The sequence below is a fragment of the Microcaecilia unicolor genome, chromosome 11 (assembly GCF_901765095.1).
Source record: "Microcaecilia unicolor chromosome 11, aMicUni1.1, whole genome shotgun sequence".
Taxonomy (NCBI): Eukaryota; Metazoa; Chordata; class Amphibia; order Gymnophiona; family Siphonopidae; genus Microcaecilia; species Microcaecilia unicolor.
The window spans coordinates 184759292-184781486 of NC_044041.1; the positions used below are offsets into that span (position 1 = coordinate 184759292).

General features: G+C 43.9%; 1 protein-coding gene across 9 annotated transcripts in view; it reads left to right on the top strand.

The window, feature by feature from the left end:
• HNRNPR (heterogeneous nuclear ribonucleoprotein R) overlaps positions 1-22195 on the top strand; it is an 87033-nt gene that overhangs the window by 58206 nt on the left and 6632 nt on the right. For all 9 annotated transcript variants that reach the window (XM_030218964.1, XM_030218965.1, XM_030218970.1 and 6 more), the window contains 5 exons: positions 7694-7807; positions 11455-11631; positions 14266-14401; positions 14939-15144; positions 16284-16433. In XM_030218964.1, coding sequence (XP_030074824.1) covers positions 7694-7807; positions 11455-11631; positions 14266-14401; positions 14939-15144; positions 16284-16433 — 783 coding nt within the window. The remainder of the gene's footprint in view (positions 1-7693; positions 7808-11454; positions 11632-14265; positions 14402-14938; positions 15145-16283; positions 16434-22195) is intronic.

A 22195-nucleotide genomic window follows, 5' to 3' on the forward strand; every position in this document is an offset into this window, starting at 1 on the left:
AGGGGAATTTTTGGCAGGCTTCACGGTGCTTTCTTCGAACCTTGGTACTTCGAGCGCTGTGTGTTTGTCCCGGAGCATGTTTACAGTTTCTGACCTGCCGCTGGGGGCTCAGCAGGATGCTGGTTCTAGTACCATGGCTGTTTCCCAGGACTTGGTACTGACTGGCTTAGTCATTGGGGAAACTGAGGCATTTGATTGTTCTTTGCACTCATCATTTTTATTCAAAACTAAGTTTGCTTCCTTTATAAATGCACCCATTGCGCAAGTGATTTGATTTCCCACTCTGCTTTGGTTAGACACTGATGCAGCTTTGACCTATTTGGAAGGTACAGTCAAATTTTCCTTTATCTATTTAGAGATATATCTGGTGGTTGAGTGCCATTGGTAGGTTGGATTTTGAATATATATGATACTCTTATGACTGATGATAACATTACCCCTCCTTTTTAAATACATTAAAAACAGGGTTATCACTGTAATTTAAATACACTCTGCTTAGAGATAGTTTAGAATGTTAAGTAGCTTAATAGATGCCTGCTTCTATATTCATTGTTGTTTCTGTTCGTTATGCATCTTTAGTTTGTATCATTGTCTTCCTAGCGCATTTTTAGTAACTGATATCTAAGGTTAATGGTCCACTCAAAGAAATTGGCTTTTGGCTAAAACACACACTATTCTTAATCAAGAATCTTTGTTTGAAGACTCCTGTAACCATCCAGTACTTTTATATCTTACTGTTGTGGCAGTGACCTGCTGCTCCTTTATGAGAAGCCTCAGCACTACCCCAAGGGTTAACAGGTTAGTTTATTCAATGTGTATCGAGGATAAATTAAGGATAATTTAGTCATTAGTTGTCTGGAGATTGCACTTTTAGAAGTATTTATATGTCCAGTATGTCCAATGCTGTGAATATCTATGGGCCATATGTTACAAAGAAATCATATTTGAAGGAATGTGTAATTAAAAAAATAAAATAAAATCATATATTTACATGATTGTTTGAACTGATACTTTTGCTCAAGATAATCTACTTTGGAATTTGCTTACGGTTGGATAGAAATTATTTTATCTTCTTAACTGTACTCCTCTGTGGGTTTCATTATAGCTACCATGCTCATTTTACATGTATTTTTTTTACAATGATTTCTGATTATATATATATTAACTAGATTTATGTCTGCTATTGACTGTGTATTCTTGTTTATACATTTTTTTATTCCACCTCTTTTTGTGAACTTATTATTAGTGTTTGTTTTTTATAGTGTTGATATCCATGAATGTGTTCGTACATTTTTTTTTTTTTTTTTTTTTCATCTGTGTGTAGATTATGGCTCCTGAAGCAGGCGGTTCCATGTCAAAACACGGCCCCGTGTTGAGTCATTTTAGTCTTTACATAGTTGTCTTATTAAACACTGTGACTGTTGGCTTACTTCTTAGACCTTGTTTGGCTCTTTATTGGAAGGCCACATGTCTATTCCTACTCTGTGGTTCCTGTGTTTAGAGTAGTCAGACGTTTTCTATATAGACTAGGAACGTTGCACATTTGACACATAGGATAACATCTGAATAAAACTATAGTAGCCGTGCTATAAAATTTGTCCATTTCCTTAGCGTCCCTCCAGACCGGTCCAGGAACTGACTTGTGGGTTATGTACTCCTTCCTTCCAGCAGGTGGAGACTGAGAATTCTGAATGCCCTGAGCCAATAAGAGCCCTATGCAACTAGCCTGAGATTCAGTAAACTCAGTCTCCAGCAGGTGGAAGGAGGGTGAACCTTTCGTCTCCTCTCTCTCTCTCTGTCTTCTAGATTAGGGTTTTTTTTGTTTTTTTTTAGTTGAGTCTTTAAAGTGGATTTGTTGTCTGGTTAGACTCTGTATTTCTGTTTCCTCTGTGCCCCGGCTCTGTTGTGACTGGGTGCAGTGTACACCTCAGTCAGCCTTGGGGTGTTACACCCGGGGGGGGGGGGGGGGGGTAACCGGGTCCCTCCCCCTCTATACCTCCATGCAGTATATTGCCTTCGGGGGACAGCTCAGTCTCTTCGGAGGAAGAGAACTGAAGCTTCAGGAGAGGCAGCCCTTTTTAGATTAAAGGAAAAAATAAAAGGGACGAATCGATAGAGTACCGATTTCCAGCAGCAAACGGCACAGCAGCTCGGGGAGTGGGCTCTTTTAGGAGATTGGCACTCGGATCGTTGTTGTTTTTTAAGTGCAGAATCTCCCTGCTCTGCAGCTTTCGGACCGCGGGATGGCCGAAAAGCTGCGCCGTTGTAAGGTCTGTCAGCGCCGGGGGTGGGGTGGGATCCTCCGGCGCTTGCAGGTACTGTAGTGCCGTTGAATCAGCTGATTTGCCGATTCCGGCGGTTTCTCTTTCTTCAGCGGTTTCGGTTGAGACGTTGGGTGCGTCGGTGACGGTCCGGTCTTCATGGTCCTTAGAGCCGGCTCGCACTCCCGATTTGGTGGTAACGGCGGCCATTTTATCTGCTCCATCTTCGGCGGAGCTCCAGCCTGTCAGTTTGAATGAGAATCAGTCTATGGCAGGGCCTCTGGGGTTCTGGAGGAAGGTTTTCCCCAACAATTTGTTCTTCAGATGTACCAGGCTTTTCTTTTGAAGCAGTCTGGTCCCCATTTCTTTACTTCTGTGGCTTCAGGGAATCCTCCTCCGTCCCAGAGTAGACCAGTCAAGAGAGTTAGAGAGGCTGAGTGTTTAGAGGAAGATCAGGTATCGGATCAAGAGCTGGATATGCCCACTTTGGAGGATTTAGAGTCTGAGACTCAGTTGGGGGAATCTGGTCCCGCAGAGGCAGGGTCAGATTCAGTATTTACAGGTGAAGATCCGTCGGTGGTACGGATTTTTCATAAGGAAAACCTTCAGGAGCTAATCTCCTTAGTGGCCGACACTTTGCATTTTGAGGAGGATCCTTCCGCAGTTCCTGGGGTGCGTAAGGTTGATCTTTTGGTCAAGGGAATTAGACTTTTTTTTTTCCAGCCTTGGTTAGCAGGCTATTCATTGTCTATCTGGCGTCATCCAGAATATTCTATTTTATGCTGCTCATTCTGGTTTTTTATGAAGAAGATTCCTTATATTCTTGTTTTGACATATAATTTGCCCCTGACGCATCCCTATTGTTGGGCGAAACACGGCCTGTGTCGGGCATTTGTTTCATACACTGTGTCCTCAATAAAGTCTTTTTGGATATTATACTGATCTGCTGGTTTGTTTTCCATATTAGGAATATTATCCAGGCACAGTGGGATTTCCGTGATTCTCCTTTTAGGTTAGCTAGGTCCATGGTTCGGCTTTTATCCAGTTCCTGAAGGGGATAGATTTCTTCTTAAGGTACCTGTTGTGGATGTGGTGGTTTCCGCGGTCACTAAACGCAATACTGTACCGGTTGATGGTGGTACCACTCTTCGGGATGTGCAAGACCATAGGCTCGATTCCTTGTTGAAGAGTACCTTTGACGTCTCTTCCCTGGCAGTGCAGGTAGCTATTTATGGTTCTTTGGTGGCTAGAGCCTGTTTTCGTTGGGCTGAACAAGTTTTGGACAGGGCTTCTGATGATTTTTCTTCTGTTGATTCAGAACTGGCTAAGATTGAGACGGGGTCCGCTGTTTTAGCAGATGCCTTGTATGATTTGTTGAGGGCGTCGTCGAAGTCCATGGCTCTTTCTGTGGCGGCTCGTCGGTCTTTGTGGCTGAAAGACTGGTCTGCGGATGCTGTGTCTAAATCCAAATTAAGCTCCCGTTTCGGGGTTCTTTCTTGTTTGGCCTTGAATTGGATAAGCTGGTTAATAGTTTAGGAGATACCAAGGTGCCTCGTCTTCCTGATGATCGTCCTAGAGTTTCTCAATGCTTTTCAGGGTTTAGTCGTGGTCGAGGACGAGATTTCCGTCGTTTTAGGTCCATCAGAGCTGTTCCTCCGCAGCGCTCTTGTTTTTTTTCAGAGGAATCAGTCCTTTCGCGGGTCCCGCTGGGGAGGTAAGGATTCCCTCTCCCTTTCCCTCCTCTACCAATCCAGCCCAATGAAGGTGTGAGGGCCTTGCCTCTGGTTCCGGTAGGAGCTCATGTGGCGCTGTTCTTTCAGAGGTGGGCCCAAATCACTTCAGATCGTTGGGTGTTAGAGGTTATTCAAGACAGTTATGCTTTAGAGTTTGCTCGTCCTCTATCCGATGCTCTATATCTCCCTGCCGTTCTCTGCTAAAAGCGGGTGTGATTCAGGACACTCTGTTAAGGTTTCTGCAGCTGCAGGCGGTTTGCCCGGTTCCTCCATCAGAAGTCGAGCAGGGTCGTTATTCCATTTATTTTGTGGTTCCAAAGAAAGACGGTTCTTTCCGGCCAATTTCAGATCTCAAAGGCGGTCAATCGATCTCTTCGCGTTCCAAGTTTTCGGATGGAAACTTTGCGCTGTGTGATAGTGGCGGTTCGGCCGGGAGAGTTCCTCACGGCTTTGGTTTGACGAAGGCTTATCTGCATATTCCAATTCGGAAGGCGCATCAGCGGTTTCTCTGTTTTGCCGTCCTGGGCAAGCATTTTCAGTTCCGGGCGCTTCCTTTTGGATTAGCCACAGCGCCGCGTACTTTCACCAAAGTCATGGTGGTAGTCGCAACGGCGCTCAGGTGAGAAGGCATTTTAGTTCACCCATATTTGGACGACTGGTTGATTCAAGCAAAATTGTATCAAGAGAGCCTTCAGGTCACGAATCGAGTGGTTCAGGTTCTGCAGTCCCTGGGTTGGGTGGTCAACTCAGCCAAGAGTCGGTTGGTGCTGTCTCAAACCCTACAATATTTGGGAGTTGTGTTCGATACGGCTCAAGGTTGCGTCCTTCTTCCTCAGGCGAGGATACTCAAAATTCAATCTCAGATTGCCGCTTTGTTGGACAGCCAGATTCCGTGTGCTCAAGATTATTTACAGGTGTTGGGGCTCCATGGCGGCGACGATAGAGGCAGTACCTTGGCCAGGGCACACATGCGCAGTGTTCAGGTAGCTCTCCTGTCCCGGTGGTCTCCTCAGACAGACTCGATACACATGAAGTTGCCTTTGCGGATGCCAGAACGCAGCAGCTTGTTTTGGTGGTTGAGGACATCCAATTTGATCAAAGGCATGCCTTTAGATCAGCCCAAATGGACAGTGATAACCATTGCCTGGGTCACAGTGTTCAAGGCCAGTGGTCTGTCGGAGATTTCCTTATCGATCAATCTCCTGACAACCAGGGCGATCAGTCAAGCTCTGGTGGCGTTTTCTTCCCTAGTGGAAGTCGGTTCACATTCTATCAGACAATGCGACCGCGGTGGCAGGGAGGAACGAGGAGTCGCATGTTGCACCTGGATTCATCAAGAATCATGTCATGGGCGGAGGCTTATGTCACTGCTCTGTCTGCGTCGCATGTAGCAGCTGGAACAGAAAACGTGCAGGCAGATTTTCTCAGTCGCAATATTATGGATCTCGGAGAGTGGGCTCTAGGATCGCAAGTGTTTCAGATGATAGTAGATCAGTGGAGGTGGCCAGTATTTGATTTACTCGCCACCCATCTCAACGCCAAAGTAAGTTGTTTCTTCAGTCGCAGAAGGGATCCATGGGCGGTAGGGGTGGATGCTGTTCTTCAGCCGTGGCCTCGGGGTCTGCTCTACGCGTTTCCTCCGTGGCCTCTGTTGGGGAGGCTTCTACAAAGAATTGACGCACACGAGGGAAAGGTGATTCTGGTAGCTCCAGATTGGCCTCGTCGTCCATGGTATGCGGATCTTCTGCGTCTGTTAGATGCTTCTCCTCCTTCGATTGCCGGATCATCCCAGTCTGCTTCTTCAGGGGCCAATTCTTCATCCAGACCCTGCTCGATTTTGTCTTACGGCCTGGCTCTTGAGAGGGCGCGTTTGATAAAGGGGGTTACTCTTCCAAGGTCATTTCTACCATGGTTTGGTCGCGTCGTCGTCCCACTTCTCTTAATTATATCAGAATTTGGCGAATATTTGAAGTATGGGGTGTGGATCGAGGTATTTGTCCTTTACGTGTTTCCGTACCGCAGATGTTGGATTTTTTTGCAACATGGTTTTGATAAGGGTTTAGCTCTTGCTTCCCTTAAGGTTCAGGTTGCAGCCTTGTCCTGTTTTCGGGGACATGTGCAGGGAAAGTCCTTGGCGAGTCTTCCAGATGTGTCTCGTTTTTTAAAGGGGTAGGTCTTTTGCGGCCTCCTTCGAGAGTGGTATTTCCGTCTTGGGATCTTAATTTGGTCCTTACTGCTCTTACGAAACCTCCTTTTGAACCTTTACCAAGTTGTTCTCTTAAAGATTTGACTCAAGGCTGTGTTTTTAGTGGCCATTGTTTCGGCCAGACGGGTGTCGGAATTGCAGGCTTTTTCCTGCAGATCGCAGTTTTTGGAGTTTTCTAAAGAGCGTGTTGTGTTGCGGCCAGTGCATTCTTTTCTTCCTAAAGTGGTCTCTCGTTTTCATCTTTCCCAGTCGGTGGTTTTGCCAGTATTGGGTTCTTCCTCGGGTTCGGAAGATCAACGCAGATTGCGGTCACTTGATGTTAAACGGGTTCTTAGGCATTATCTGAATGTTTCGGAGGATTTTAGGCGCTCAGATCGTTTGTTTATCCTTATCGGCGGCTTCTGTAAAGGTCTAGCAGCTTCTAAACCAACTTTGTCTAGGTGGTTGAAGGAAATGATAGTCTGCCTACATTCTTTTGGGTAAGCAAGCTCCGTGTGGGATCAAGGCTCATTCTACTAGAGGGCAAGCAGCGTCTTGGGCCGAACGTTTCTTGGTTCCTCCATTGGAAATCTGTAAGGCAGCAACTTGGTCTTCTTTGCATTCGTTCTGGAAACATTACAGATTGAATGTGCAGTGCCGTCAGGAAGCGGTTTTCGGGGCGAGGGTTCTCGCGGCAGGATTACTTTAAATGGTACTGCTTTGTTACTTCCCACAAGTCAGTTCCTGGACCGGTCTGGAGGGACGCTAAGGGAGGAGAAATTAGATCTTACCTGCTAATTTGCTTTCCTTTAGTCCCTCTGGACCGGTCCAGATCCCTCCCAGATCAGTGTACGGTGTATATAGGTGTTGGTTGTTTGTTTTCAGTATGAGCTATTTTGTAGTTTGCTTTAAAAAAAAAAAACCACAAAGATCTCGTTTATTTTAAAGAGGAATTCTTTTTTTCCATTGGGCAGTTCGGCAGGGAGGTGTTGCTATCTTGCTTTGTATGGATTAGCTGCTTACATTGTCGGTGGCACAGAGGAAGGGGGAAGTTTTATATTTCGTTTTTCTTCTCCTGCTTTGTTACTTATTTACTGAAGAATCTCAGGCTAGTTGCATAGGGCTCTTATTGGCTCAGGGCATTCAGAATTCTCAGTCTCCACCTGCTGGAAGGAAGGAGTACATAACCCACAAGTCAGTTCCTGGACCGGTCCGGAGGGACTAAAGGAAAGCAAATTAGCAGGTAAGATCTAATTTCTCCTTAGTACTGTATTGAGAGCTTAGAGTGTATTTTATTTTGCCCCCTGTGCTCTCACAAGATAGAAGTGCACCTAAACAAGCAGCTCTGTTTTGTAAGTTTTGCTTACAGTTTCCAGAGTAGATAATTCAGCTTTCCAATGATATGCATTATATCAGACATATTAAAACTTTTTAATGTGCTAGTCAGTACTTGTTTATATTGTATGCATATGATAACACTTGATAAGGAGTAGTAATTTCTTTAATCCTCTCAGACATTGCTAGAGAGAACAGGATATACTCTGGATGTAACAACAGGACAGAGGAAGTATGGAGGTCCCCCGCCTGACAATGTTTATTCAGGATCACAACCTGGAGTTGGAACAGAGGTTAGAATTGTTCATTAAAAAAAACTTAACTACTTTCTCTGCAGTTATGAACTGAAAACATTTAGGAAACAATTTAAATTATTGCTTGTAGAAACCCAAATCAGTGCCTGACTTAATTTCATCCTTATCTGAATATTGAGTTAGCTGTGCATTAACGAGGTAGGAGTGATTGACATATATTCTTTGAAAGCAGTGTAGCAGGATGTTACATTTTATTATTTTTTTGTGTTTTAACCTGTTTAGAATTTGATAGGTGGTTAACATTAGTGAGTGATACGGGAATGGGACAGATTTCGTCCCCATGTTATTTTCTAAAAGCTTGAGACTAGCCTTAAACAGGCTGTTCCAACTAAATGGAACAGTATCTATAAAATGCTATATCAATATGTAAAAACTTTACACATTGTGGACAACTGGCAACTGAATTCAGTAATAAAAACCTCCAGAAGCTGTTTTTGGATTTAAATGAAGTACTATTAAATGATATTTGTGTCTTTTCTGCCTTTAATGTGGCAGTGGGTCTTGTCTGCTGATCAGACTCCTTCATGTGCAATGTCCTTCCATCACGTGTCCAGTTGCTCAGGCATCTTACTGTTACTGCAATAGATTCATCCATTGTTGCTGACATCAAAGAGCATTACCAACACTTATATTTGCCTTTTCATCCACTACATGGTGTTGGCTGTCTTCTACACCCACTTCTAAAAGACAATCCAAATATCTTCCCAGATGATGTAAAAATACAGGCAACTGAATCTTTGACAAGATTGTACCAAAACCAGATCAAAATGGAATGCTCGGGATCCTCCACAATCCACATTCCCAGAAAGCGTCACATCTATGAAAGAACTCCCCTCCAAAAGTATGAAAATGGAAATTTAGCAGTTTTATGAGTGACTTTTATGGAACAATACCTCCTTTGAAGGCTATTGTTAATGAATCAGGCAGTTATTTATGTTTGAGTGATGCAGATGATGATTTAGCAAGCAAAAATGCTGGCCAAAACTGGCAAAACTTGCACAGGGGATCCTGTGCATTCCTGTTACCAACACATCCTCTGAGGGGACATTTTCTATTGTGAGAAGGACTGTGAAAGACTGAAGAGCTAGACTGAACCCTGAGATGATTAATTGACATTTATTCATCCACAGATTAAAAAAAATCATAATAGCCCTTCATAGGGCATACAGAACAGGTTGTATTTTGTCCCTTTGGGCATTTTAACAGAGTGGATTAGGGGTCCTTGGGATAGTAGAAATCCTATTGTTGGGGGTTGGAAGGGAGTGTTATTTTGGTCGCTCGTTATTGTTTTTTATCTAATTTATAAACAGTTGTACAGAATAATATTCCTTTTTATACTTTAATAAAAAGGTTTAAATATAAAATCATAAATGTTCAAGGCTTGTGCAGATGAGAACACCCTGTGTCGTTCTCTAGTTAAAATTTTAAATCAATTACAATAATAGGGTGGTTCAAATATTTTTGTGGACAGCAGTTTGGTATGAAAGATGGAGAAAAGAGAAGGCTCTTGTCTTAATTGTCACTAACCATACATAGTTTATCAGGAATATAAAGGCATAAAACCTCCTGGGTGAAAATGATCATGAAATGAGTTTGATTCTAAATAAGAAAACTAGGTGAGGAGGATAGCAAAATAAAATGAACTCCAAGAGAACTAACACTTTCTTCTCCCGAGTACAAGCAAGCAGGCTGTCTATATTCTCAGATCTGGGTGACATCATCTGATGGAGCCCAGTGTGGATGCTGACTAGCAAGATGTTTGTAGAAATTTCTAATGCGTCCCATTGTGCATGCGCTGGTGCCTCGGTCTTAGTTTTTTCCATGGAGCAGGGAGGACTTGTGTTTGTGTTCTTGCAGTGTGCGTTTTTCTCTTCTATTGCAGTGCCTTCCCGTGCAGGTATTTTTGTCCCTTTCATAATACATTTATCCGTAATCTTTATTCCCATTATATAGCTTTCCACTATTCAAGAACCTGTGGGATAGGTGTCCATCAACAAGCAGGTGGAGAGAGAGAACTAAAAACTGAACTCTATATCTCTTGGCATCCAGTCCATCTCCTCAGTATTTTCTGTTTCCAGCAGGTGGATGGACACACTTTTCAGCATCTTCTTCTGAGTGATTTGCCCTTGGTCCAGTTGGTCAACTGGTCCCCAGTTGAGCTTTTCAGGTGGCTTGAGTGTGCAGTCACCTCTGGAGGTATTCAGATCCCTGTTTTTGGGTGCCTGCGAATTTACATCTTTCCTCCCTTCACTTTTTCTCTGTTTTCTGTGGAGCTCTCCTTTTCCAGCATGACGACTTAAAAAAAAAAAAAAAAAGGAAAGGGGTTTTCTGGAGAGTGTGGGACAGAGTGTCAATCTTGCCTTGCTCATCTTGTAGAGACTGAGCTTAGAAGGAGCAGCCGGCAGTGGTAGGTCCCCCTCATTCTCTGTTCGCAAATAACAAAAAGAGGGATTCGTGGCAGGGAAAAGCAGCATTAGTCTTTTTGACTGTTAAGATGAGTCCATCAGCATCAGAAATACCAGTCTCCATGAGTCATTATTTGCATTGGATGCTAGAGATGCATCAACACTGGAGTGTATTTTGATTACCCTTGACATCAACTTGACATCAAGCAACAGTAGAGTCCTCTGGAATGGTCATTGATTTCCATCCCAAGAAGGAAGGGTTCATCCTAGTCTTTAGTGCTGAGAGAGCGCAATGCAGTACACTGGATGGAGGCTGAGATGTTGTGGTATCACTGTTACAACAGATGGAGAGCACAGAGGTCACCAGTGTGTTTGAAGTGCTTTGACATATGGTCCACTCATCCTGCATGCCATCAAACCAGAGACCCCGGTTCCAATTCCTCGAAGTGACTGGAGGACGTGCCACTCCTGTTGTTATGCCCCCACCTTTGTTGATGGCAACCTTCGAAGAGCAGGTCATGCAGAAATTGAAGGAACAGATGATTACATCCTTCACTCAACACAGTTCTACAGCTTCGACATTGACATGAAAGGAAGCTGCTATCAAGTTTAAGACCCATGCTCTGGGAATTGCTGTGTAGAACATCAGTTTTACTTCCCTCCTTGCATTTAAGCATGTTTTCCTCTCTGTACTTGACTCTGCCTATCAAATAGGAGATTTTCATGAAAAAAAATTAGGGGTCCTGTTTACTAAGCCACGCTGTAGGCGCTAACTTTTTAGCGTGCACTAATGATAGACACCCATTATATTCCTATGGGTGTCTTTAGCATTAGTGCACGCTAAAAGGTTTGCGTGCATATAGCTCGGCTTAGTAAAAGGGCCCTAGGTATCGAATTACTCAAGTCTGGCTAGATACAATAAGAATATGTCCAGATGTGTTACATGACATGACTTTGTTGCTACAGCTGTCTTTGAAAAGAAACAATGAGTTCATATACAAGGTGTGTCACAGCATTACTAAATTGGTATATTAACCTAAAAAAAAATCCTTGAATCCTCTAATGTACGTGTTTCATTTAGTGTATTTTTGCTACTGCTTACTCAAATCAATAGTAATGCATTTGGGTATATATATTTTTTAATTCTCAGTCCTTTCAGACACACTGAATTAAGTTGGTTTATATGTTGATTTAATAGGTAGGTTTTTTTTTTTTTCAAAGGTATTTGTTGGGAAGATACCACGAGATCTCTACGAGGATGAGTTGGTACCCCTCTTTGAAAAAGCTGGTCCTATATGGGATCTTCGTTTGATGATGGATCCTCTCTCTGGCCAGAACAGAGGTTATGCTTTCATCACATTCTGTGGCAAGGATGCTGCACAGGAGGCAGTCAAGCTGGTGAGCATTGCTCCTAATTCTGTGTGCATTCCTATTCTAAAAGAGCAAGTCACACAAGATAAAAATTATTGTAAAATCAACAGATAGGAAACACTTATTCAACTATTTAGTTGCACAGTTCTGTTTTTACAGCACTTACTGATTTTTGAAATTACAAAATTCAAATGAAAAATGCACAAAACAGAACTGGTTTTAATCTTGTTCATCCCACTATGGTTTACTTACAACATACATAACATTAATGCATGTTGTTTGCCTTGAGACCCATTTTATGTAATAGATTCTGATTCAAATATATTAGCCCTATTAGTAAATGACCCTGAAATGCTTTTTTTGTATTGTCTCCAAAATCTCTGCCCATGTTCAGGTTCCTTTGTAAATACAAAGTTTTATATTGACTTATTTTATATGATATTAGTACTAGGAATGTTGTTCTTTGTGTTTGGGGTTAAAAAATTTTTTTTTAGGGCTGCATTTCGATTAACATAATTGCGATTAAAGGCAGGGGCATAGCCAGCAGTCCATTGGTTTTGTTTTTTGTTTTTTTGCGGGGGGGGGGGGGGCATGCATTCCCGTTCCCTCTCCTGCCCTACCTTGTATTGGATATCATACTTTTGCTGGTGGGAATGCTGAGACCCCATCATTAGAAGAAATCCCCTTCCTCCTTGTTCTGTTTCAGGGGTCAGGAAGTCAGTGGCATACCTCCAGCCGCCGATGCTGGCACTGCCTGGACATGCTTAATTCATGCACGAACTGGGCAGGTGGAGAGACACCACCTACTTCCTTGCTCCTGAGGCAGTAGGTGGCAGAAGGGGGCGACTGAAGCAGTGGATTTCTTTGACTGGCAGAGCTTCAGCTACCCCACCAGCTATTGGACAAGTACTGCAGCTGTGGAGGGGGCCAGAGCCCATAGGAGAGGGCCTAGATCCCCAAGGCTACATCACTGATTAAATCTGTCTTTCCCTCTCTTCCCCCAGCTTCCCTCCCTCCCCTTGTTTTACAGTCTGGTATCTTCCTTCTTGGTCTGCAAAGCTTTTGCAATTCCCCCCGTATCTTAAAATCACATCCAGTCTTTCCCTGGACAACACCAGCAGCAAGCGGCACTCAGAGGCAGCCTGCACTGGGGCTTTCTGAACCGTCTCAGCTCTTCTGATGCAACTTCTTGTTTTTCTGAAGAGCGGGACAGTTGAGAGAGAGAGTCCCGGTGCAGGCCGCAGGCATCGTGATTAAATGTCAACATCAGTAATTGGGAAACAAAGTCGGTGTTGAGCAGATTTCTATGGTCTATGCCCTGATCGTGGCTGGACAGATTCAGCTTCTGTAACTGCAGAACAAGGCCGGTGCTGGACAAATTTCTACAGTCTGTGCCCCGAAATTGGCAAGGATAAATCAGGATCAAGTATATGTATCATACCTTATACTATGAGTTTTATCTTGTTGGGCAGACTGGATGGGACTGTTCAGGTCTTTATCTGCCGTCATCTATGAGTGCTGCTGGCGCTGCCCGTACAAAGTCTGGAGGAGATTTTAAGGTAAGAGGAGGCGCAGGGGAGGGAATTGCAAGAGCTCTGCAGGGAAGGGAGAGATGCTGGACTGTGTGCAGAGGGCGGGAGGGAGAAGGTAAGAAAATGCATTGTGGCACTATTAATTGTTAATCCTGATTAACATGCAGCCCTATTTTAGAGAAATCAGTCAGTTTAGTTGATGTGCTTTTTACATTTGAGGAACTCCTAATAATTTAATGGTTCTGTACCTTTTATAATCTGTCCCTTCCTTATGAATTTTAGTACCAGGAAGCTGCAGTATTTCATAGTTATCACTATGGGTTCTTCAGGACCCCATATGAGCATCTTCCTGAAGGAGAGGGTGGAACATGTACTTGGTCTGCATTCATTGTTCATTCTTGGCTATATTTCAGGACAGGAAATGTATAAATCTGGGTTGCAATCATAAAAGGGTCACACCTCATATTTCAAAAAATGGTACTGTTGTAGGGAAACACATTAAGGGGGTGGAAGGGGGCACCTAGGACACAACGAAAACAAGCCAGTTGTAAGCAATTGGATAGTATAATTTGTGCTTTCTGGTAATACTGCTTATTTAAAATACTCAGAAATGGAGATGTTTGTCTAGTCTGTGTTTCGGATATATTGTAGGCTCCATGAAATTGAGGCTGTATCTATTTGATGTGCCTGCACAGCACTACATATGTTTAGTAGCAATAGTTTGTGTTAGAAAAGGAGTACCTTCTGGTCTATCCAGGTAGCCCTTATTGTGTCACGATGATTTATATGAGGAAACAGAACAACATGAAATATCCAAGTATTACGTTCTGTTAGGCTTCCACGTCTGGTGTCATGATTGTTGTAGTTGTCCGGGTTTTGCTGCATCTTGAGTAAGTGTAACTGACATTTCAGCCATCGTGCATGATAGCTGAAACGTTGGTTCCGCTTACTCAGACATGCCAAGACCTGGCCAACTGCAAGTGTCATCCAGGTAGTACCTTCCTGCCGCTTCTCAGTCTAATCCAGGGTCCCATGGACAGCCTTTTTTTTGAAATGCAGATAATTGTTCTTCATTGAAGTGGGAAGACACCGTAACCTAATCTTTTTTTATTTTTATTTTTTATCTTAGTGTGATAACTATGAAATACGTACCGGAAAACACTTGGGAGTATGCATCTCTGTGGCCAACAATAGGCTGTTTGTTGGATCTATTCCAAAGAATAAGACAAAGGAAAATATCTTGGACGAGTTCAGTAAAGTCACAGGCAAGGAGACCTTGTTTTTCCTTTTGATTCAGATGAGTGTTTGGGAGCAGCAAAGAATTTTGCTGTGCAGTATCGGACATCTGCATATCTAGTTTCAGCTTCATCCCCTTTTACTTCTAATACAGGGTGGTGCTTGCTGTCTTCATCACTAGTCCCCAGTCAAGTTTTCAGGGTTTCTACAATGATGAGTTTGAGATCTGTTTAGATACCATGCCTCTGTTGTATGCATATTCATTCTGGAAATCCTATAAACCTGACTGACTTATGCCCTTCGGGGAGCCCTGCTTTGCACTTATTTGTGATCGATTTGATTTCCCTGAGTTTTGCATAACTATACAATGTATTGGCTATGTATCGTACTTATATTTTCTCATTTACTCTAGTTTGTTCAGTTGTTCACTTACTACTCTATGGAAATAGACAAAATATGTATCAGTTATGATGTAGTTTTCAGAGCATTCAGATGTTTAGGGAGATACTGTAAAGTTTGTTTCTGGGACAGACTGGTATTCAAACTTTTTTTTTCCCTTATGACAGAGGGTTTGGTTGATGTAATTTTATATCATCAGCCTGATGACAAGAAGAAAAACCGTGGGTTCTGCTTCCTGGAGTATGAAGATCATAAGTCTGCTGCACAGGCACGGCGCAGGCTAATGAGTGGGAAAGTGAAAGTCTGGGGCAATGTTGTGACTGTGGAATGGGCTGATCCTGTTGAAGAACCAGACCCAGATGTCATGGCAAAGGTATTCTTTTTAAGTTTATGGGTTAATTCTTTGAGGGGCACATACTTTTAAATGCTAAAGTGTGCATCTACTTTCAGATATTTTCATCATTATGCATGGATGTAGCAACATATTTGCATAGATGACCCCTTAATACAAACTAGTTGAAAAGTATATGCCATTGACATGATGACATAAAGTTTTCTAGTAGTTATACACAGGGGTAGAATTTGGGTAGAATGCATGAGTACATGCTTAATTTATAAAAACACTAATTTACACGCGCACACTTTTTCTACCTGCCCTAGGGCTGGTGCAAATGTCCACACCTGCCACGTATGCTCGTGTTTTATGAAGAAAATAGGTGCTTATTTTACTTTATAAAATAGTGCTTTCTTATCTGAAGGCACACCCTCTTAAAAGCTGGCTTTAACCTGTAACGGGGAGGGAGAGGGGGGGGAAGGTGAACGTCAGATTGAAGGAAATGAGATTCTCCTGCCAAATTAGTTGGAGAGCTGTTACATCAGCATTTTATTGTTTAAAACCTAAAATCAGAAGCCTTGTATGTTACTATGTTATTACTGTAGATTTATGTATAAGACTTCAGAGCACTGCAAATGTTATATACAGGGATCTTATTTTTCTGTGACATTCAAAGAATAAGTTCTCTGCAATTGGCACAAAACCCTATAGCCACAGGTTTGCCCCACCTTACCCCATTGCAACAATGTTGCACCTATGAGGTGTTCCTTTTGCCAGACAATAAATATTTCTAAAAATAAAAATACCTCATTGTAGCAAAAAAGAAACACTGGTGGTTTTCATTGACATAAGTCTCCATATAATCAGAATTATTTAGTACAGCTGCTTGCTGGTTCAGAAATCTGCAGGGAAGCAGTGTAGGTGTTTCTTGGAGGCTATGTGGAAGAGTGATGTGTTGGAGAAATCTTTTAAGGTGGTAATGGTCTCTACTGAATGGTTTGTGAAAGGCATCAGATGTGATTTGAGATGGTATCTTCTTTCACTTTTTGCTTTTTTGGCAAGGCTAAGGGGGAGGGGCTCAAATAACACTAGAGTTACTTCATTCTAGTGCTATATCATATTCCTATAGGTTGCTTTCATGACTGGCTTTATTTATTTTTTGTATATTCACTTGCTAGGTTAAAGTTTTATTTGTGAGGAATTTGGCAACCACCGTGACAGAAGAAATATTGGAGAAGGCCTTTTCACATTTTGGAAAGTTAGAACGAGTAAAGAAACTAAAGGACTATGCATTTGTGCATTTCGAGGACAGAGATGCAGCAGTAAAGGTAATGTTCAGTAAACCTGTAGTGGTGGTATCTGACTTGCATCAAAAAGACAAAGGTCTTTGTAGTCACCATCAAAAGATTAATTTTTGTTACTTGTAAAGCCACCTGAAATAGTAGATTTATCCCAACTGACTGTGTACGATCAGATATCTGCTCTTGGTCCATCAGCTATATGGTAAGCTGTATTGTAGAAAACCTTTAGCATCATATATGTTAGTTGAATGTTCTAATGCATGCTTATCGAGTCTATATACTTCAATAAACATTTCTACTATTATACATCTTCTCAGACTTTGGTATCCTTGGTTATTTTACTATTGTTATGCTGTTAACAAAATTGTAAGTTTTATGTTAAACTGTTCCTGCTGTACACTTCCTTAGGTGAATGTCTTCATAAATATGGTTAATAAATCCCAATAAATAAATTAAATCAAATAGATACGATTTGATGTCTAGAATTCTAATGTTTTGTTGAAAACCTTTAAAATAATGGTAGTATTGGATAAATGCAATATCTCTTAAAAGGTGGATTGATGGCATATGCTTTTTCTGTCACTTGTCTATTCAGTCATATGTCCTACACTTATTTACCTCAGGTTTCAGTTATGATGGTGCTAAGAGCAAGCATCCAACGTTCATGCTGTGTCTTTCCTCTTTAAATATAGATATAGATGTCTGAGTCACTGGCTGCTTTCTATTCCTTAGCTTCCCACTATTCCAGAACATGTGGGATAGTTGTATCCATCAGTCAGCAGGTGGAGATAAAAACTGAAAATTGAGATGAGACATCTCTTGGCATCCAGTCCAGTTCCTCTTATTTTCTGTCTCCAGCAGGTGGATGGACACTAGTTCAGCCTCTGGTTCTGAGTTCTTTGCTCCTGGTCCAGTTGGTCAGCTGGTCCTCAGTTGAGCTTTGCAGGTGGATTGAGTTTGCAGAGTCATATCTGGAGGTCTTCAGATCCATGTCTGGTGCCCCATGAATTTACTTCGTCTGGAGAGTGTAGGACAGAGTATCAGTGCCTTTCTCATCTGTGGTAAGACTTGTGGGAGACTGTGAGCTTGGGCGGAGCAGCCGATAGTGGTAAGTCTGACTAAAGTTTGACTCAGAACCACTTGGAGGACTGCAGGTTCTACTTGGTGCAGGGGAAGGGATCCTGACTCACACGGCTCAGGACACATGCTGCTGTGCTTGTGACAAGCTGAATGGTGACTCCCGCTGAGTCAGTTAAGAGGTGTTCCCACTGTGGGACCTGCCAGTTGGTGTTGGGAGCGTTGCAGTTCATGCAAGCCAGAAATCCCATGTGATGTGTAGAAAATGGTTGGCAGCAGAACATCTTTGGATTTTTTTTTTTTTTTTACATTTGTACCCCGCGCTTTCCCACTCATGGCAGGCTCAATGCGGCTTACATGGGGCAATGGAGGGTTAAGTGACTTGCCCAGAGTCACAAGGAGCTGCTGCCTGTGCCTGAAGTGGGAATCGAACTCAGTTCCTCAGTTCCCCAGGACCAAAGTCCACCACCCTAACCACTAGGCCACATTTGGCACAGTATCTGAATATACCGGGGTCTTCGGGCTCTCTGGCAGGACCAGTGCACAGTTTTGATGCAGGAGAGCACGGGAGTGGATGCCATTTTGTCAGAGCCAACTGGCAGTATCTGAGTATACCAATGCACAAACTCTGATGGCTGTGTGTTTCTAACTTGGAACAGTCAGTTCATCAGAGGTTGGATGCTCCATGCCAGGGGGATAACCTTTTGGAGAGAAGGTTGAGGAGGTCGCTGATCAAGAAACACACGGATACTATCTCTTCTCTCTCCCGCTGGGCGTCTTCTGCATCAGCCTCCTCATCTAGGAGGTCTTTTGGCAAGTCGAGGAGTAATTACTATTCCCAGGGACCCTACTCAGGTTCAACCCCAGTGCGCTTGTTTTTGTCAACAGCGTGCGCCTAAGGCCCCTGCTGCTCCCCAATCAAAGCAAGGGATGAGCTTTTGACTGACTCCAGCAGAGCATAGCTGCTATCAAAGTGTTCGTATCGGATGACTTAGCGGTCGGAGGGAGGGAGACTGAAGTTTTTCTACGAAAGGTGGCTCCTTATAACCTCCGACCGATGGACTCTCCAAGTAGTCTGCCTCAGATACTCCCTCAGTTAGCTTCGAAAACCTCCAAATTGCCCACCGAGAGCTCATTACTTCAGCTCTCGGCATGAGCAAGTACTTGCAGAGGAACTCTCCACCCTTCTAAAGGCCCATGCGTCAAACCCGTTCCAGCAGGGGAAGAAGGACAGGGATTCTATTCCAAGTACTTTCTCGTGCAAAAGAAAACAGGGGATGTGTCCCCTCCTAGACCTAAGGGCTCTGAACAAATTCCTAGTCAAGGAAAAGTTCAGGATGGTTTCCCTGGGCACCGTTGATCCCGTGATTCAACAGCATGATTGACTATGTTGTTTGGACTTAAAGGACACACATACACACATCCCTATACTTCCTGCTCACTGGAAGTATCTTCGATTTTGGCTGGAAACGCACCACATCCAATACCGAACGTTACCTTTTGGCCTTGTGTCAGCACCCAGGGTCTTTACCAAATGCCTAGCAGTAGTCACAGCATCGCTTCGCAGGCTGGAGGTGCATGTGTTCCCTTACCTTGACGATTGGCTGGTGAAGTGCATGTTGGAGGACGATGCTCGGGAGTCCATGCGGAAGACTATTCAGGTGCTAGAGCTACTAGGGTTTGTTATAAACTACCCCGAGTCCCACCTTCACCTTGCCCAGCCGTTGGAATTCATTGGAGCCCTGCTCGATATGCAGCAGGTTTGAGCCTTTCTCCCAGGACCGAGAGCAGAAAATCTAGTTGCTGTGGCTTCTCAGGTTCGAGTGTCGGGACAGAAGGTCACAGCTCAGCATATGTTGAGGCTGTTAGGCCACATGGCATCTACAGTTTGTGAGTCTATGACGTGCCTTCACATGAGATCAGCCCAATGGACTCTAGCCTCTCAGTTGTGCCAAACTACAGGCGATTTAGAAGATGTCATCCGAGTGTCCCCAGAGCTTGTTCACTCTTGCTGTGGTGGGCCATTCAGTCCATTTTGACTTTGGGAATACCATTCCAAATTCCTCAGCCTCAGAAGGTTCTGATGACAGATGCATCTGGGTTAGGGAGCTCATGTAGATGGACAACACACATAAGGAGCCACACTCAAGGAGCCTGGTCCGACCAGGAAACGGGTCTTCAAATCAACCTGCTGGAGCTCTGGGCAATCTTGAATGCTGTAAGAATGTTTCTTAGCTGAAGTAATGATCGGCTGTCTCACCAAATTGTGCTCATTCAAACGGACAATCAAGTTGCAATGTATTTCATTATCAAGCAGGGGGGCATCGGATCCACACCCTCTGTGTCAGGAGGCCGTCCGGGTGTGGCACTGGGCTTGCCGACACGTTCCTTTGGGCAAATTATCTGGCAGGCAAAAACAACAGTCTGGCCGACAGGCTGAGCAGAGTTATGCACCTGCACAAGTGGTCTCTCAGCATGGGCGCTGCCCGCGAGATCTTGCAAGTGTGGGGCAACCCCTCGGTGAATCTTTTTGCCAATCAACTGAACCACAAAGTCCCTCAGTACTGTTCCAGACTTCAGGCTCATGACAGGGTATCGTCTGATGCCTTCCTCCTGCATTGGGAGACGGGTCTTCTGTATACGTATCTTCCCATACCTCTTGTGGGGAAGACTTTGCTGAAACTCAACCCATGGGACCAATCGCACCTTACAGCCACGCCAGATCTGGTTCCCTCTTCTAGAACAGTGGAGATTGGAGTGTTTTCCAACCCTCATCACATAGTACAAGGGATCTCTTCTGCATCCCAGCCTTCAGTCTCTGACCCTCACAGCTACTACTACTACTATTTAGCATTTCTATAGCGCTACAAGGCATACGCAGCGCTGCACAAACATAGAAGAAAGACAGTCCCTGCTCAAAGAGCTTACAATCTAATAGACAAAAAATAAATAAAGTAATCAAATCAATTAATGTGGACGGGAAGGAAGAGAGGAGGGTAGGTGGAGGCGAGTGGTTACAAGTGGTTACGAGTCAAAAGCAATGTTAAAGAGGTGGGCTTTCAGTCTAGATTTAAAGGTGGCCAAGGATGGGGCAAGACGTAGGGGCTCAGGAAGTTTATTCCAGGCGTAGGGTGCAGCGAGACAGAAGGCGCGAAGTCTGGAGTTGGCAGTAGTGGAGAAGGGAACAGATAAGAAGGATTTATCCATGGAGCGGAGTGCACGGGAAGGGGTGTAGGGAAGGACGAGTGTGGAGAGATACTGGGGAGCAGCAGAGTGACTACATTTATAGGTTAGTAGAAGAAGTTTGAACAGGATGCGAAAACAGATAGGGAGCCAGTGAAGGGTCTTGAGGAGAGGGGTAGTATGAGTAAAGCGACCCTGGCGGAAGATGAGACGGGCAGCAGAGTTTTGAACCGACTGGAGAGGGGAGAGGTGACTAAGTGGGAGGCCAGCAAAAAGCAGATTGCAGTAGTCTAAACGAGAGGTGACAAGGGTGTGGATGAGGGTTTTGGTAGAGTGCTCGGAAAGAAAGGGGCGGATTTTACGGATGTTGTAAAGAAAGAAACGACAGGTCTTGGCAATCTGCTGGATATGAGCAGAGAAGGAGAGAGAAGAGTCAAAGATGACCCCAAGGTTTCGAGCTGAGGAGACAGGGACAGCCTGGATGTTGAGAGTCTACAATTTGCTTCCTTGGGTCTGTCTGAGGGTGTCTCCCAGGTCTTGCTGGCTACCAGGAAAGATTTCTCTAAGATATAGTAGTCTTTCAAATGGAGGTTTACCATCTGGTTTGAGATTCAGGGTAAGGCCCTAGATCACAGCAGAGTAGTCTTCCATACGCACCCTAAGTTCCTCCCTAAGGTCGTGTCGAAATTCTATCTGAACCAGTCGATTGTCTTGCCAACATTCTTTCCATGACCTCATGTCTATCCTGGAGAGAGCATTTTGCACTGCAAGTGAGCATTGACCTATTACATGGAGCGGACAAGACCGCACAGACAAGTCCGCCTAACTTTTTTTTTTTTGTTTCTTTTGATCCCAACAGGATGGGGGTCGCCATCGGGAAACGCACAATCTCTAATTGGCTGGCAGATTGCATTTGTTTCACTTATGCCCAGGATGGGCTGACACTGAAGGGTCCTGTGAAGGCTCTCAACGTCAGAGCCATAGCTGTGTCGGTAGCCCACTTGCAGTCAGCCTTCACTGAAGAAATTTGCAAGGCTTCAACCTGGTCTTCAGTTCACACATTCACATCTCATTACTGCCTTGAGCAGGGATACACAACACGACAGTCGGTTCTGGCAGACAGTATTGCAGAATCTGTTCGGGGTCTGGAATCCAACTCCTCCCCCCTAGGCCTCTTTTGTTCTTTTCCAGGCTGCGCACTCAGTTTGCAAGTAGTTTCAGGTTAATCTGAGTTATGTCCTTGACGTTGCAAGTCCCAATTGACCAATGTTTTCAGTGAGCTTGGATGCTGGGGATATCCAATTTATGAGAATTAATGGCCTGCTTGGAGAAAGCAAAGATACTTACCTGTAGCAGGTATTCTCAAAAGGACAGCAGGCCTTATATTCTCGCAAACCCTCCCACCTCCCCTAGGGGTTGTCTCCTATTTTTTATTTTTATACTGTAGTATTTAACTGCGGTAACCGCTCCTTGCAGGGGGCAGGGTGGCACCCGCACATGTGTGGTGGAGTGTGCCTCATGCTCCATAA